At 41.9% G+C, this 14,595-nt stretch overlaps 1 protein-coding gene across 3 annotated transcripts in view; it reads right to left on the reverse strand.

Moving 5' to 3' along the window:
* LOC131104463 (fibroblast growth factor 14-like) overlaps positions 1 to 14,595 on the reverse strand; it is a 41,174-nt gene that overhangs the window by 4,872 nt on the left and 21,707 nt on the right. For all 3 annotated transcript variants that reach the window (XM_058051660.2, XM_058051662.2, XM_058051661.2), the window contains 2 exons: positions 11,893 to 12,003; positions 9,489 to 9,592 (listed from right to left, as the gene is read on the reverse strand). In XM_058051660.2, coding sequence (XP_057907643.2) covers positions 9,489 to 9,592; positions 11,893 to 12,003 — 215 coding nt within the window. The remainder of the gene's footprint in view (positions 1 to 9,488; positions 9,593 to 11,892; positions 12,004 to 14,595) is intronic.

Genomic DNA, 14,595 nt, shown 5'->3' on the forward strand with positions numbered 1-14,595 from the left:
TGAAGAATAACCCTAAATACTTATTCCACACAGTTGCATTGCTAACTCAAAAGAGGACCTCTTCCAACAGCTCCCCCTTCTCAGATTTTCATTCATTCATTTTCTACCGCTTTTTTCTCACGAGGGTTATGGGGGTGCTGGAGCCTATCCCAGCTGTCTTCGGGCGAGAGGCGGGGTACACCCTGGACTGGTCGCCAGCCAATCACAGGGCACATATAGACAAACAACCATTCACACTCACATTCATACCTATGGACAATTTGGATTGGCCAATTAAACATTAAGCAATTTAGCATGTTTTTGGAATGTGGGAGGAAACCGGAGTACCCGAAGAAAACCCACACATGCACGGGGAGAACATGCAAAGTCCACACAGAGATGGCCTAAGGTGGAATTGAACCCTGGTCTCCTAGCTGTGAGGTCTATGCGATAACCACTTGCCCGCCGTGCCGCCCTTATGCAGATTTTTACAAATGAAATTCAGCTCATTGGGAACAGAATTTAAGGACGCCACGACTACTGTTGGCGTTACTCGGCGACATCATTCGCAAACATAAGATTAGCTTCCATAGTTATGTCAACGACACTCTGCTGTATGTGCCATTACATCTTGCACTGGCTCCCAGTTCATCTAAGATGCGACTTTAAGGTTCCGTCTTGTCTTGCCTACAAAGTATTACATGGGTTGGCACCTTCCTATGTGGTTGACCAACGTTACCCTATGCTCCGGCTAGAAAGCTGTGCTCACAACACGCCGGTCTTTTGACAATCCCGAGAGCCAGAAAGAAGTATGCTGTGAAAATGATAGTAGAGCTGCTACCTGCTACCCAAATGTTCAAATCCAGACTCAACACTTACTTTTACACTTTAGCATTTACTTAATAGTATTCCTGGCCTGTGACTGCCGCTCCTTCTTTCTTTCTCTCTCCCCCCCTCCTCTTGCTGGAGAGGGTGGCCAGCTAATGTTGATGATCAAAGCAGAGGTTGTGGCTGTTTGGAACTCGCCCTGACAGAATCGGACAAGATCTGAGATGGTCCACCTCTTAGAGGCGCTGCCACGGAGGGCCTGGCTTGGCTGATGATCACCCGTGACTAACTCTCCTGATGTCACTTCATCTATGAACTGGACTATTATGTTATTTGTGCCGTATGTTGCTCACATCCTTCTCAAGGTTTCTTTTTTCCCCAAATGGGTTTTTTGAGTTTTTCCTTGTCTGGATGGGGGTTCAGATCAGGAAATGTCGTCGATTGTTGCCAGCTTGTAAAGCCCTTTGAGGCTCTTTTGTGATTAAGGGCTATATAAATAAACTTAATAATACTAATAATAAAAAATAAATAGCCTTGACTTGAAAAGAGTCTCTCTCATAAAGGAGGCTCATCTGTTGATTGTATGAGCTTTTTTAATGCGTGAGTCAATAAAATGTCACATTGATTATTTTGTCCTGAACACAAGGAAGCAATGAAGCAACACACCTATCAGAACCAATCACTTCATATGAGGAGGAACAATGTTCAAACAATCTTTGAGGGCAAGCTTTACTTTCATCTGGTGAAATCGTGTCCTCATCCACATCAATCACCGGCAGCTAAAATCCATGATAGCAAGAAAACCGATACTAGGCCAGTTTTAATGATCTCGGGCTGATCTCGGGGGGATGTAGCTGTAACTAGAATGACAACCAGTAGCACACTCATCTCTGCCAATGTTAATCAACAATCCTACTTTGGACGAGCGCTAAATGGCTGGCAGAGTCGTCCCTACCCAAAGTGGCGCCCTCGGTGAGATTTTATTTGGCGGCAACACTCCATTGGTGATTTACATAGCTTGCAAAAGAAACAGAATGGCACTTTATCTGCTATTGTCTTTAACTTCTATGATAACAAAATTGTGAGTGTGAATGATTGTTTGTCTATACGTGCCCTGTGATTGGCTGGCAACCAGTCCAGGGTGTACCTATGAAAGTAAATGTCACCAAAATGAGTAGCTCTTGGCTATTTTCATTTTGTAAAAGTAGCTCCAACAAGAAACAAAATCTGTATTGGAATTGTCCGATTTCACTCATGGATTATCTGGATCGGCAGCATAATACCCAGATTGGAACATCCCTACTATTGTCAGTTTTTTTCAGACCAAATAAATGGTGACAGTCAGGAGATCGGGAAGACATGGGTTCGATTCTCTGCTTGGGCATCTCTGTATGGAGTTTGCATGGCTTTTCTCTGGGTACTCCGGTTTCCTCCCACATGCAACAACATATTAGGTTCATTGTAGACTCCAAATTAAGATCTCCAGGGTGTACCCCCGCGGCACATAAAATGGATGGATGGATGGGCTAGCTGGTCAAAATTCATGAATTGTTCACTGAACTCCACATAAGGGATTCGTATCTAAAAGTACTTAGAAATCTCCAATGTTTTTATGTTTTTTATTGGACTGGTTTGAAACTTGAACGAAGTCTGCACCTACTGTACGTCTAATGGATTGTTCCTTGGCCCTCCGCACTGCAAAGTTGTGTGCAACCCAATAAACCCAACCCAACAAAGTAGTAAATTCTGCTCACAAAACAACAATGTGAAGCTAAGCTAAGTGTGCAGATGTGATTACATTCTGATCAGCTATTCCTCTCCATTAGTACATGAATGAACAAGTATGTGTGGATGAAGTACCCCTCATGTGTGAAGAGGCCCAAAGAAACCCCCTGTTGGGTAGGCTGTTCGTCTGGGCCTTCTCTTATTGGCTGTTGTGGGCCTCTTGCCAGAGCCACAGACACATTGTCATTCAATGCAGGTCTGCTGGTCCGAGTCTCATAGCAACATGAGGAAGAGAGGCGACAATGTAGCCGTGGCAACCAACCAGCGCTGAGAGGGAGGGGTCAGTGTTTGTGTGTGTGTGTGTGTGTGTGTGTGTGTACATGGAGAAGATGGTGGGCTGTGTGAGATATAAAGAAATATACTGACAACCAGTCACTAATGTAACAATTTAGAAGCTTCCTGCTACCATGGGAAGTCATCAATGTAGCGCTAGTAAGCAGCTGTTAGGGATCATATGAATACAGTATAGACACACACACACACACACACACACACACACACTTGTGGCTCTGAGAATGAATGGAGGGAGGTACAGGAGCATTTGCTCGGCTATGAAATGTGACTAAATAATTGGTTGGCGACAAATGGAGGCAGGTGATGATGACTGAATGCTGTATTTATGATACCAACGCAGCCCCACCAATCATGTGGGTGGCTGCACTAATTTAGACCAGTTAGAGGAGCTTTGGGGGATTCAATAAGCTCAAACACATATTTAGTCCCGACCTTGGGCCAAGATTCATAATTCATTCGTGGAAAAAGATGATCTTTTGTGATGTGCACAGTGCCAGGTGCACGTTGGCATTGGTCAGGGAGGTCATGCATCATTCAGAGCTGCTTTTAAAATAAAAGCAGTTTGACGCTCTAGCCTCCCAAAAGCAGATGAGTCATTTTAGCGCCACTCGCCCGTGCGCTCCTGTCATCATTTAAAACAGCAGAAGGGCAAAAGAATGAATGAATGAAAGAAAGGGGCAGCGCAAAACTGGGACATGAAGAAGAAAGGGACGGAGGATAAATCACAAAGGCAGGAGGACGACAACAGGCTCTTGATTGGAAAATCAGCAGGAGATTCTCAGTCGCTCTCCTCTCATATCTTGAATTCTCTATCTTTCATTATTCCCATTCTCTTTCTGCCTCACGGTGCATGCAGGCCCGCACTCTTATCTTTTGACTTGCATGTGTTCTGTGCATGCAAGGCTAAATCCCATCTGATCCCTGTATGATCAAATAGAGAAAGGGTCACCAATATGTTGACCATCACCTTGTTGCGTCTGGTTGATGTGGATGCCTCCCTTACCCACTACCGACATAGAAGCCACTAAAGCAGAGGCCCAGTCGTCATTACTACTAAATAGTCGTAATTCTAGTTAACCACACTCAGTCCTTGTGTGTCTATTAGGGGTGTGAATCTCAGCACTGAGGACGATTCGATACACATCTCGATGCACTGCCAGCGATACCATACTTACATACATACATACGATACATGGAATTTTCTGGCGATACGATTCACCCTCTTCACGATACAATGCGATGCGATGCAATAATCGTTTAGTTCAAATCAATGCAATCCGATATGATATGGTGCAATTTCTTGCGATATGATGCAATTCAACATGATGCAAATGAGCAATGGGAAAAAATGGAATTCAGTATGGTCCTACAAAAAGGATTTGGCTTTATTCCTTATAAATAAAGTAAATTCAACTAAAGTGCTGTTTGTCTTTTTTTTTTTTTTTTTTACTATGCACCACTTCTTGATAATTCTTTTTGCCATCTTAAAACAGCATCAACTTTTCAAAAACAACATTCCTCACACTTTCACATCGGCTATGCAACTACAATAGCAGTGGTTCAATGGTGGAGTAAAACAATTAAGCAATAATTACTGCTGTAAAAAATACAGCACACAGCAACAACAAAGTTAAAGTGACACTTTCAACAGTACAATCAATATTTGTTTATATTCCTGTCTTTAAAACATACTGCTAATATGAATGCACTAGGAGGTAGGCTAACACAGTAATGAGGAGCAGAAAGTGTAAAACAACTTATACCCTTTTAAAATTGTTTCAAAATTCAGGAAGAAGCCAACTGCTCTGCTGTTATAATGTCACCTGCTGTGCTGAACACTCGTTCAGAGGGGACACTTAACGTGGCATTCTTTGCAAATGACGTTTTGTCGAGCTTTCCGCCGTCCAAACATACAATTTAAACGTTGCAGGTGGGTTGAATATACAAACGTCCATGCTATTTTACTAGTAGTTGTATGTGCCTCACGGCTTCCGTCCGTATTCAATACAAAACGCAAAATAATGATGGTGCATTCATTACACCTGGGGAACAGCATATGGAGTGAAGTTGAACATTAATAAAATGGCGCTTGCATCGGATTTTACCGATACCCACAAACGCATCGCGATGAATCTCGATTTCACCCGTCAATTGCATCCATACCCAGTCAATGAGGCAATGCACTCGCATCCTGCGCATCGATGTATCGATTAATAGCGATTATTTTCCACACCCTTAGTGTCTATGGTTATTCCACTACACTGCACGCTAGAAAGGCACTGAGTAGACTGTAGACCTCTGCCAGGGCCGAACAATCCCAAATTGTGGACTCATTGACATTTCGCAGTAGTCACTGAAAAATTATGCATGTAAAAAAAATTTATGTTAACAAAAGTAAGCAGAAAAATCAATCCCATAATTAATGGGGTTCTTCCTCAGCTAATGTCCACTACACATACAGTGAAACCACTTTATGTCGACGCTCCAAAACTGAACCAAACTCAAAACCAAACACTGCAATAACTGCCATATTTGAAACAAGCCCAAATCATCTTTGAAAATGAGATTACTAGGGGTCACCCATAGACAAACAACCAGTCACACCGATGGACAATTTGCATAGTTTCCAATTAACCTAACATGCATTTTTTTGCAATGTGGGAGGAAGCCCACTCCACACTGTACCAACGGAGGTTTGAACACAGGTCACCTAATTGTGTGCACATTTTAATGCTGTGTAACTAGACAGTATAGTACAAGTGCTGTCCTGGATGATGTTGAAACAACAAACTGACTGAATTTTCATAAAAATGGCCCCTTCAAATTAGATTTTTGTCGACCATGCAGTCATGGACAAAAATTGACTTAATTTTGTCATAGTTTTTTTAAGTGTCTCATTATATACTGAAAAAACAATCAATGTGAGTGGGGATAACCTATATGAAAAATAAAGCAGTAAAGTCACTCTCAAAATGTTTGACCATGACTGCATGTCTGACTGCAAGGACTTTTTAGTAATAAGAGAACGCTGGACAAAACATGACTGTTTGTGGCAAGAATGAGTGGCAGCCACAAACAAACAGCCGGAAAGCAGCGAGTTGGCGTTTGTGGCACCATCAACCCGAGCAAGCGCTGAATGACAGAAAGGTCACAAGCGCTCCCCGAGAGATGTGACTAAACGGCCTGATAGGCCAAAGACAGGCTGGCTGATCGACTGCCTGTGGCCAGAATCATGCTGATGAAGTAGAATGGCTCTGCAGTGGCCAAGCAGCTGGCATGGCGCTCTTGAGAAATGCAACACGCAACACCTCCTTGTTCCTAGGAAAAATGTCAAAAAAAAGTTTCATATGATTCGGTTTTCATCTAAAATTTCCTAAAATGTGTACATCATCTTGGTTTTCGTACAAGATTTCACTGTACTATATATCGTTCTGTGAATTTCAGTTGGTTTTGTGCAATAATTTTCTGGGTTCACAATGTTGAATTTTCCAATATTTCAATAAATGCCTTCCAAAGGGGCAATGGCAACATTTTATGCTCAAAGTTGTCGGTGCTCTACTGTGTGACATTTTAGAAATGGGATATTCAGACACTCTTGTTTAAAAATGACAAACATGTGTGTCTGTGTCTGTGTGTGTGTGTGTGTGTGTGTGTACTTCCCAGTTTGTGGGTGTGTTTGTTTCCAGTCATTATCACAGCACTAATTACCCATGGGGATTGTGGGTAAACAAATTGTTCCACAGAAAAGGGATCCAGTGGTGAAGTGGGAAGAGACGAAGTGGAGGCAAGACAAAAGGAGTGAAGAGCGTTGTTGGAAACAGTTAAGTAGATATTGTGTAATGCGTCGAACAAACAGACTGGCTGGAGGTAATAACATAACAAAACTCCAAGGCCAATGGCCTCCTTGATAGTTCTCTCCCTAAAACTGAGAACACACGTTGGTTCTGGAGAGCGACACTTTGATGAGCATCAGTGTGGGTGTTATGGATGCGGAAATCACAAGTTGGCAAAATTCTGAAACGCGACTGGTGTGTGTGCAGCATAGCTAATATGTCTAACATTTATTCTTGCTGCCACTCCTTCCTCTCATCTCACTCGGTGCAGACACCACAGCATTTGCTGTCTAAGTGCTGCACCGACAGCTCTCTGAATGGAAGCACCCGCCCACGTACTTTGACTTGTGCCAAGCTGACACACACGCGCGTGTGTGTGCGCACGCGCGCACACCTGAAGCTGTCGTCCTGTTCATTCAGCACAGCAAGAAAGTGCAGAAGAAGAAGGCAAAAAGGGTGATTAGAAAGGGCTGAGCAGCAAATGGACGGAGGGATGTTGCAGTGGCGACAGGTGAAACAAGGCAACATTCAGACCCTATTACCAACTTAATAGCAATTAATTGAATTGTTACCTGCCCTGGTTTAGTTTGTATGTGCGCATTTTATTGATGTAGTTTTAATAGCCTGTATTTTCTAGTATCACCACAATACTAAGTCTGATTCAATTCACTCTGAAACATTTTACATATCAACTTAATAGCTATGTTTAGAAAAAATATATAATATAAATATATATTTAGGAAATAATTCAGAAAATCCAGAATCTCAGTTTACTATAATCCAGTTTGAGCAAAAATGGTGTGTGTAAACAGGGTCGCGATATGATCTGGATTGCACATTTGACAGAAATGTATCAACATTATTTGTATTTCATTTAAAAAGTTTCAAAACACATAAAACCACCAGAACTTTAGTATTCTCACATCCGGCCACAGTGTTTACCTACTTGGTGTACCAATAGTTGATTTGGAACCAGATCAAAACAAATCAATCTCAAAAATGCATTTTTAGTGCACTGCCTTTGTCATTGTCAAAAGTCTGCATACATTTTTCGGACATCCTTGGCTGGATGTTGCATTTCAATACACCTGGGTCATTTATGAAATACGTTACAGAATAATTCTTTCCCAATTTGCCACAAAAAAGGTTACCTTGACAACAAGTGAAACGGGGATGAGATGTGATGAAAAAGCAGCAGGATCAGCTTTAGGGTGAAAAAGATGGATAGATATAAAAAGATGCTGTCTGGCCTTTCACTGAAGACACAGCCGACACTTTCTTTTCTCGTCTTAGACACACAAGCATGTGAAATACCATCCGTGCACAAGAAATACTCTTTTCTCCTCTACTTCATTTCGTGCACACACCAAACTCATCCATACTTTGCCCGGCGTGGGCCGTCATTATCAGGCAGTAGCTCATTGCACACTGAGCCATCTGTCGGTCACACCCTTGAACACACACGCACGCACCGCCAGGTGCTCGAAATCTGGGATGCATAGTAAAGTCTGACCATGCACTGCATAACAGCACATCATTAACACTTGCAAGAAGAGACTCAGTCATTTGAGCAGCAGCAAATGCAGCATTAAATGCAGAAGAGTGACTATTATTTAAGTCATCCATTATTATTATTATAGATAGAAATGATACTTACACTGGGACAAGACAATGCAAATACTGCCATGATAGTGTTATTGGTTAAATTCAGCTCAATCATTATCCATGATGAAATAATGAGGCATCAGTTCATATTGTTATCAGTTTTTCTGCCAGTAATGATATCGGTAGCTTGATAAATCAATACGTCCACATGTTTGCCTTTGAATATGCAGAATCACTTGGATGAACCTGCAGTAAAATTATAAGCATATATCGGTATTGGTAGTTAGATATTGGTAGTTCCTGACAATATCTGTGTATCAGACATCCGAAGGCCAATATTGAGCATCTCAAGGGTCTCCTTATACCAAATTTGTGCTCAGGAAACTCAGACAAACTGCAGTTCTCGTACAGTGTTATACACAATAAGTTTTCAACTAGACAAACGGGGGCTTTTCCACACGAGTACTGCAAATTGTGTCCTTGTGATGTTTAATGAGCATCTCTTCAGCAGCACAGTGACAAGCTGCCAGCTTGTAGCAGCCAATTAAATGTCCAGAGCCGACATCATTACGAAGAGGCTGGACTTTGGCTGGACTTTGGTGCACACTTTGCAGTGTTGGAATGTGATCACACACCACCACTTTAAAGGGGATTTCTAGAATTCAAAGTGCTTTTTTGTATGACGAGGGGGCGGGGGGAATCCACTTCTGCTCTTCACAGAAAACCCACGTGTATTTGTTGGAAAGCCCAGCAGGGCAATGCAGATCTTTCCTTTCTTTCTCCCTCATCTGTCATTGTCATTTTCCCACCATTTCCTTTTCTGTCTTCTCCCCAATCTTTTCACGCTACTTATCAAATGTTAATACCTCCACATCAGAAATGATGCTTAAAGTGGCTTTTGTTCATTAACAGGATTATAAAGAAATTACAAAACCAACTAACAAAAAAATTTCATGAGGTGATGAAGCATGCATCTGTTTTCTTAATCTTGATTACATCGCTAGACGTTTCAGAAAAATTGATGGGGTGATTAACGCAAACATTTCCACAATTTAAACAAAACAAGCAATTTAATGTCAAGATCAGCCTTCCCTGTAGAATTGTGCAGCCATAATGTAAAAAATTTATTTCATCTCCAGTGTATGAGTATGCATGCATGCTTACCGAAGAGTAGAGGTGACCCTCTCCGTTCATGGCGATGTAGAGACCAGTCTTGACTGATTGGATGGCCACAACTCTGAGACCCACGGGAATTAAGTTGAACAGAGCTGTGGACAAAGATAAAACAGAGTGGTCGTACGGCCATGAGCGTGCATGTGTGCCAGCTTCGATGGAGCTGTAAACAGAGAATGGACACAAACTCAATGGATACGACTCTTAAGGCTTATGTCGGTTTTAACAATTCCATGTGCCTCTGTCTAAATATTTACATCAGATGGTGCCATAGGGTGGCCAATCCAAATATTTGGCCATGGACGGGAGGTAGAACAGCATGAGTAACATCCAAACACGTCTCAGAAATGTCTTCTGAAATATGAACGAGGTCGTCATTTTACTAGTCTGGTAAATTTGGGGACGCCATGCACAACAGAGGTTCAAATTTCCAAGTTCTTGCGACACTAGAGGGCACATTAATGAAGCATTTGACCTCAAGTTTCTATCTCCTTTTGTTTTAGAAGGTTCTTCGTTTGGAATTTGTGGCTGTGGTCACACAGTGGTGGTGAGGAAGAAAACAATACCACACGTGCGTTTATGGTGCATGCATACACAACGTGCTGCCGTCAAACACGAGTTCGCGTTGAGTGAGGATTTAGGTGTGCTTATCACCGGTAAGGCCGCTTTTCACTCCAGACTGGACATTTTTTCTTTCTACTTCTTGTCCTCACGCGTCTTCTTATGAATAAATGACTCCGTGGCGGTCTATCAATTAAACTTTTATTAAGCAACACCTCGACAATAACACATCTTCGTCGACGCAGCCCTGCCGCTGACCTCAGGAATGGATGAGTGGAAATAAAATCCCACAAACACTCTCTTGTAGAAAGTTCCCAGGAGATTGGAAGCTGTTATAGCTGAAACGGGACTTTTTTCATTCTCACTTCCTGTGCCCTGTGAATATTCTCATTCATCCAGGTCATTGTATTCTCAGGGCATTCAATCGATCGCAACTGGACAGTTCAGGTTGTCTGAGAGGACATCTTGCCTCTCATCCGAGCAGGCTTCATCAGTTCATGCTCAAAGACTATCTAGTCATACACCAGTAGACTAGATAGGATGCTTTAGTTGCAAACGGCCCATCTCCATCGTATCCTATCGATCATTCCTGTCTGAACATGCCTCCTCCTTTAGAGGATAAATACGTAGACTGGATCTTGCACCAAGGTCTCAGACTAAAGCTGTCCTATCTAGTCTGATTGGTGTGTCCCACTTCGCCTTTGAGCATGAACTGATGAAGCCTGCTCGGATGAGAGGCAAAACGTCTTTGAGAACCTGAACAGTCCAGTTCCAATCCATTGCTGGCCTGAGAACACCTCCAGGAGGTATGATGCCATGTGTCCCAATACTTTTGTCCATATCTGCTTATCATAACAATAGCTCTTTTATGCTGGAGACGATATGTGTGCATATAATCAAAATGAAAACCTGTGATAGAAGACTTGAAAGCAGAACTGAATGATTTTTTAGGGGTGTATCTGCCTTGCAATCAAGTCTTGATTACACGATGGAAGGCAGAGCCCTCGTTAATCAAGACCGCTTCCAAGGGCTTGTTAAATCTCTCCATAAACCAACACACACAATGTTACGCGTCGAGCAGGAAAAATGTGTGAAATGTGGAAAGGTGATCATGCGTAACAGAAATGCTTCCAGCTGATTAGAAGAGAAAATAACATTCCTATAAATGGTGTTCCAGACGTCACGGCAGACAAGAACGACAAAGCCTGGAGGTGAGAGATGCATTTCACTCTGTTAATCCACATGCCGAGCCATGCGTGTCCACATTCACGCCAGGGCTACAATATGCAAACAGATGGGACATTTGATGTTGGAGACCATCGCAGAGAGCGGCAACATCCCGTTTACTGCAAGGAGTTCATTATTTAACCGGAGGCCATGTCAGGTTCTGAGGTCACCTGGCAAGGGAACTGTGATGGCAAAATGTCCAAATAAATCCATCACCATCCATCATCTGCTCCCATATCAGGATATGCATATATAAATGTAGTTTTCAACAAAATGCTCAGTTATCATCCAGTATTGTAGGTTGAATCTTGTGTTACAGATTTGCTTGTTATTCACAACGTTTTCGGGGAAATAATTTGCCTGGTGTGTATATTTTTGTAATCATGCTAAGTAGCAACACATCACATTGTCAGCGTATTGTTTATTTAACAAGGTGAAGTTGGACACCAGAGAAAACTACGTTTAATTACTGTTAATTTATACATCAGTGACTTTGTACATCATTAAAAAATTAAGGCAGGAATTTTGCCCGATGTATTATTATTATTATTATTATGTTGAGTCATGAGTAAGAGTGCGTGTGTGTGTGTGTGTGTGTGGTGTTTACAGGAGTTGGTGCTGTCGTCTTTGGTCCCATCCAGACTTCCATCCTGGCCCATCTGGAGATAGAAGCCCTGCCTGCAGAACAACCTGGTCACTATGCCCTTCAGCTGTGGTTCTACAAGAAACAAGGCAAGGAAAGGAGTCAGATGTTAATTCATTGGTCGCATTGTATCAGATTGTGTAAAATGTGTGTGTAAGTGTGTAAAATGCCTTTTCGTGAAAGCGTCAGGTTACATTAGCATCTTTAGTACGTTTTTTTGTCCTACTGCTGATTACTAAAGAACAGAAAAAGGTAGAAGCAAACTTTTTTTGAGAGCCTAATTTTTGTTTTGGTAGGTTCCATGTTCATATAACCACAGAACACTATACTCTGTGTGTCTTGAAAAAAACTGTCAAAACCATCTAAAATGACTGGTACTGAAGGGGCATAGGAATCAGAAACACTCAAAAATAAAGTTCATACTCACATGAAAAAACACAACTATAAAATTCCTAGCAGCACTGGGGTTGCTACTCGTCCCTTGAAAAACACAGTCTATTATTTAGACTCAAAAGGACACGTCTCATATGGATGAGAAAAGGGAAGCACTTTGTCCTGACCATCAGAATCCAAATGAATGAAAGACAGCTGGTTTTATATGACATTTATGGCAATCGTCTTCCCACCCATAAGAGATTGCTAGTCTGGTAATCCCTGTTAGTGTCTTTTGAGGCCGAGAACACCGGCTCCATCCTCACCTCAGGAGTCGTCACCTGTTTTAGTCTTCATTTTGTTATTTTGCTCAAAAAATGGTTGACCAATTAGTTTACTATGTATTCATATTTCTTCTACACATGCATCTAATTTAATTCAGTTTCGAGTCAAACAGTGTAAAAATCGTGTTAAACAAAAAACAAAAAGGCAAAAATAAAATTCCCCATGCCGGCAGGGGTTGATGAAAAGGCTAAGACGTGATCGTGCGTTTGTCTTCATCTCGGTTCAGTTCTCACAGCAGACCTGACATTATTAACTTCATTCATGAAATATTGACATCCCAATTGTTTTGGGGTTTGTATTTTTTTTTTTATTATTAGATATGCCGCTACTTAGCCCTCCAAAATAACCTTTATAGAGCACTTGACATAATGAACACCTCTATTTCACACCCTGCTTCCAGGAGTCGCCATCTCCCTTTTTGATGCTCCAACACGTGCTCATTCCAAGCATCATTATATTCATGGGTAATTATTTAGAATTGACCATTTCTAGGTGGTCGTGGGATGGTTTTCATCATCACAGTTTCATTATGAGCCACCTTCCTATCTGCTGGCTGAGACGGCCAGCTACCCAACCAAGACTGGTTGAATCAGATCAGACCAATACATCAAGAAACGGTTGAAGGGGAGCTTCCTGCTCATTCACTTCAAATAGAATACACTGTATTGTACTGACTGTTTTACTTTGATAGCTATTTCACAGTTGAAAGAATTAAAGAACCCGCGTGGCCAAAATGGATCCATAATGGGCCACCACAAATAAAATAATTTATGGGAAACACTGCTCACTTTTTATGGGCAATGTGAGACATTCACTCAACGATATGTTGTAGGTTTTAGTTTAGTATTGGTCAAATATGTCTACATTAAAAAGGAGCAAACCATGCAATATCATGATGAGCTTTGTAATGGTCGGCTCTATTGGTATTGGAGCTCATTGCAGTGTGCAGCTCTACTTGATGTTCAGTATGGAAATAGTGAGAGAAATGTGACATTTATGTACAGTTTGAACCACCAGCCCACATTTGAAATTCAGCCTGAGCAAAGTGGCAGCATGTGACATCCTGAGGGACTTCCTGTAGAGAGGACCAGTCAAGCACATCAAATCCATCACTGGATTCTTGGACTAATCCATCCTTACTGGTTATTGTTGCACTTGGAAAACTTTGATAAGGTTGTCAGATTAGATAGAAGGAATGTCATGAATCACTGACTAAAAGTGGACACCGAGAAGCGACCACACCCACTGTGCTGGGAATCCCCTTTGAGCATGTGTGTGTGCGTGTGGGAGCCGGAGCGTAAAGGTAGAGTCAAGGTGATGCACAGAGACAAAACCGAGGTTGACCCAGTTTGGGATGTGTGCGAGAGAGGGGGGGGCAGGGGTGCTGGGGGTGTTTTCCATCTTTGTGACGGATCCATTTTGTGCAGCGGGAAGAAAGGAGGTGTGAAGTTGGTGTGGCGCTTGGCTTCAAAGTGCGTTTGTGATGTGACAATGTATGGGGCGTAGTCACTAACGGATCTCTACTTGATAAACATTATCATGGGCGGTCCAGGGTCGTGTTGTTGCTTTAAATATGTTGTATGATCAGAATATAATAGCAGTGTATTTTCTTTGGAAGGGGGGAGGGGGCATAACCAGTATGTGCCTGGTATTGTGATTCAAGCATCTTCATATTAAAAAAGCCACACACAACATGAATAAAAACACAAGCAGTCCCAATTGTCTGCAGAAGCCAAATAATCCCAATTTGGATCAACACAAAGTGTACACCTTCATATACTGTATACCCACCTACTGTACATAGGCATGGATTTGGTTATTGAGTATCGTGCATTATTAACATTTAAATTTCCCTTTTCTAGTTGGGAGCTGATATTTTCCTGAAACTTAGCAATGTTCTACTGCTGATTACATAAAGAACAGAAACACGTATGAACAGGTTTTTCCTGA

The sequence above is a fragment of the Doryrhamphus excisus genome, linkage group LG15 (assembly GCF_037039965.1).
Source record: "Doryrhamphus excisus strain RoL-2023G ecotype Guam linkage group LG15, RoL_Dexc_Guam_v1.1, whole genome shotgun sequence".
Lineage (NCBI taxonomy): Eukaryota > Metazoa > Chordata > Actinopteri > Syngnathiformes > Syngnathidae > Doryrhamphus > Doryrhamphus excisus.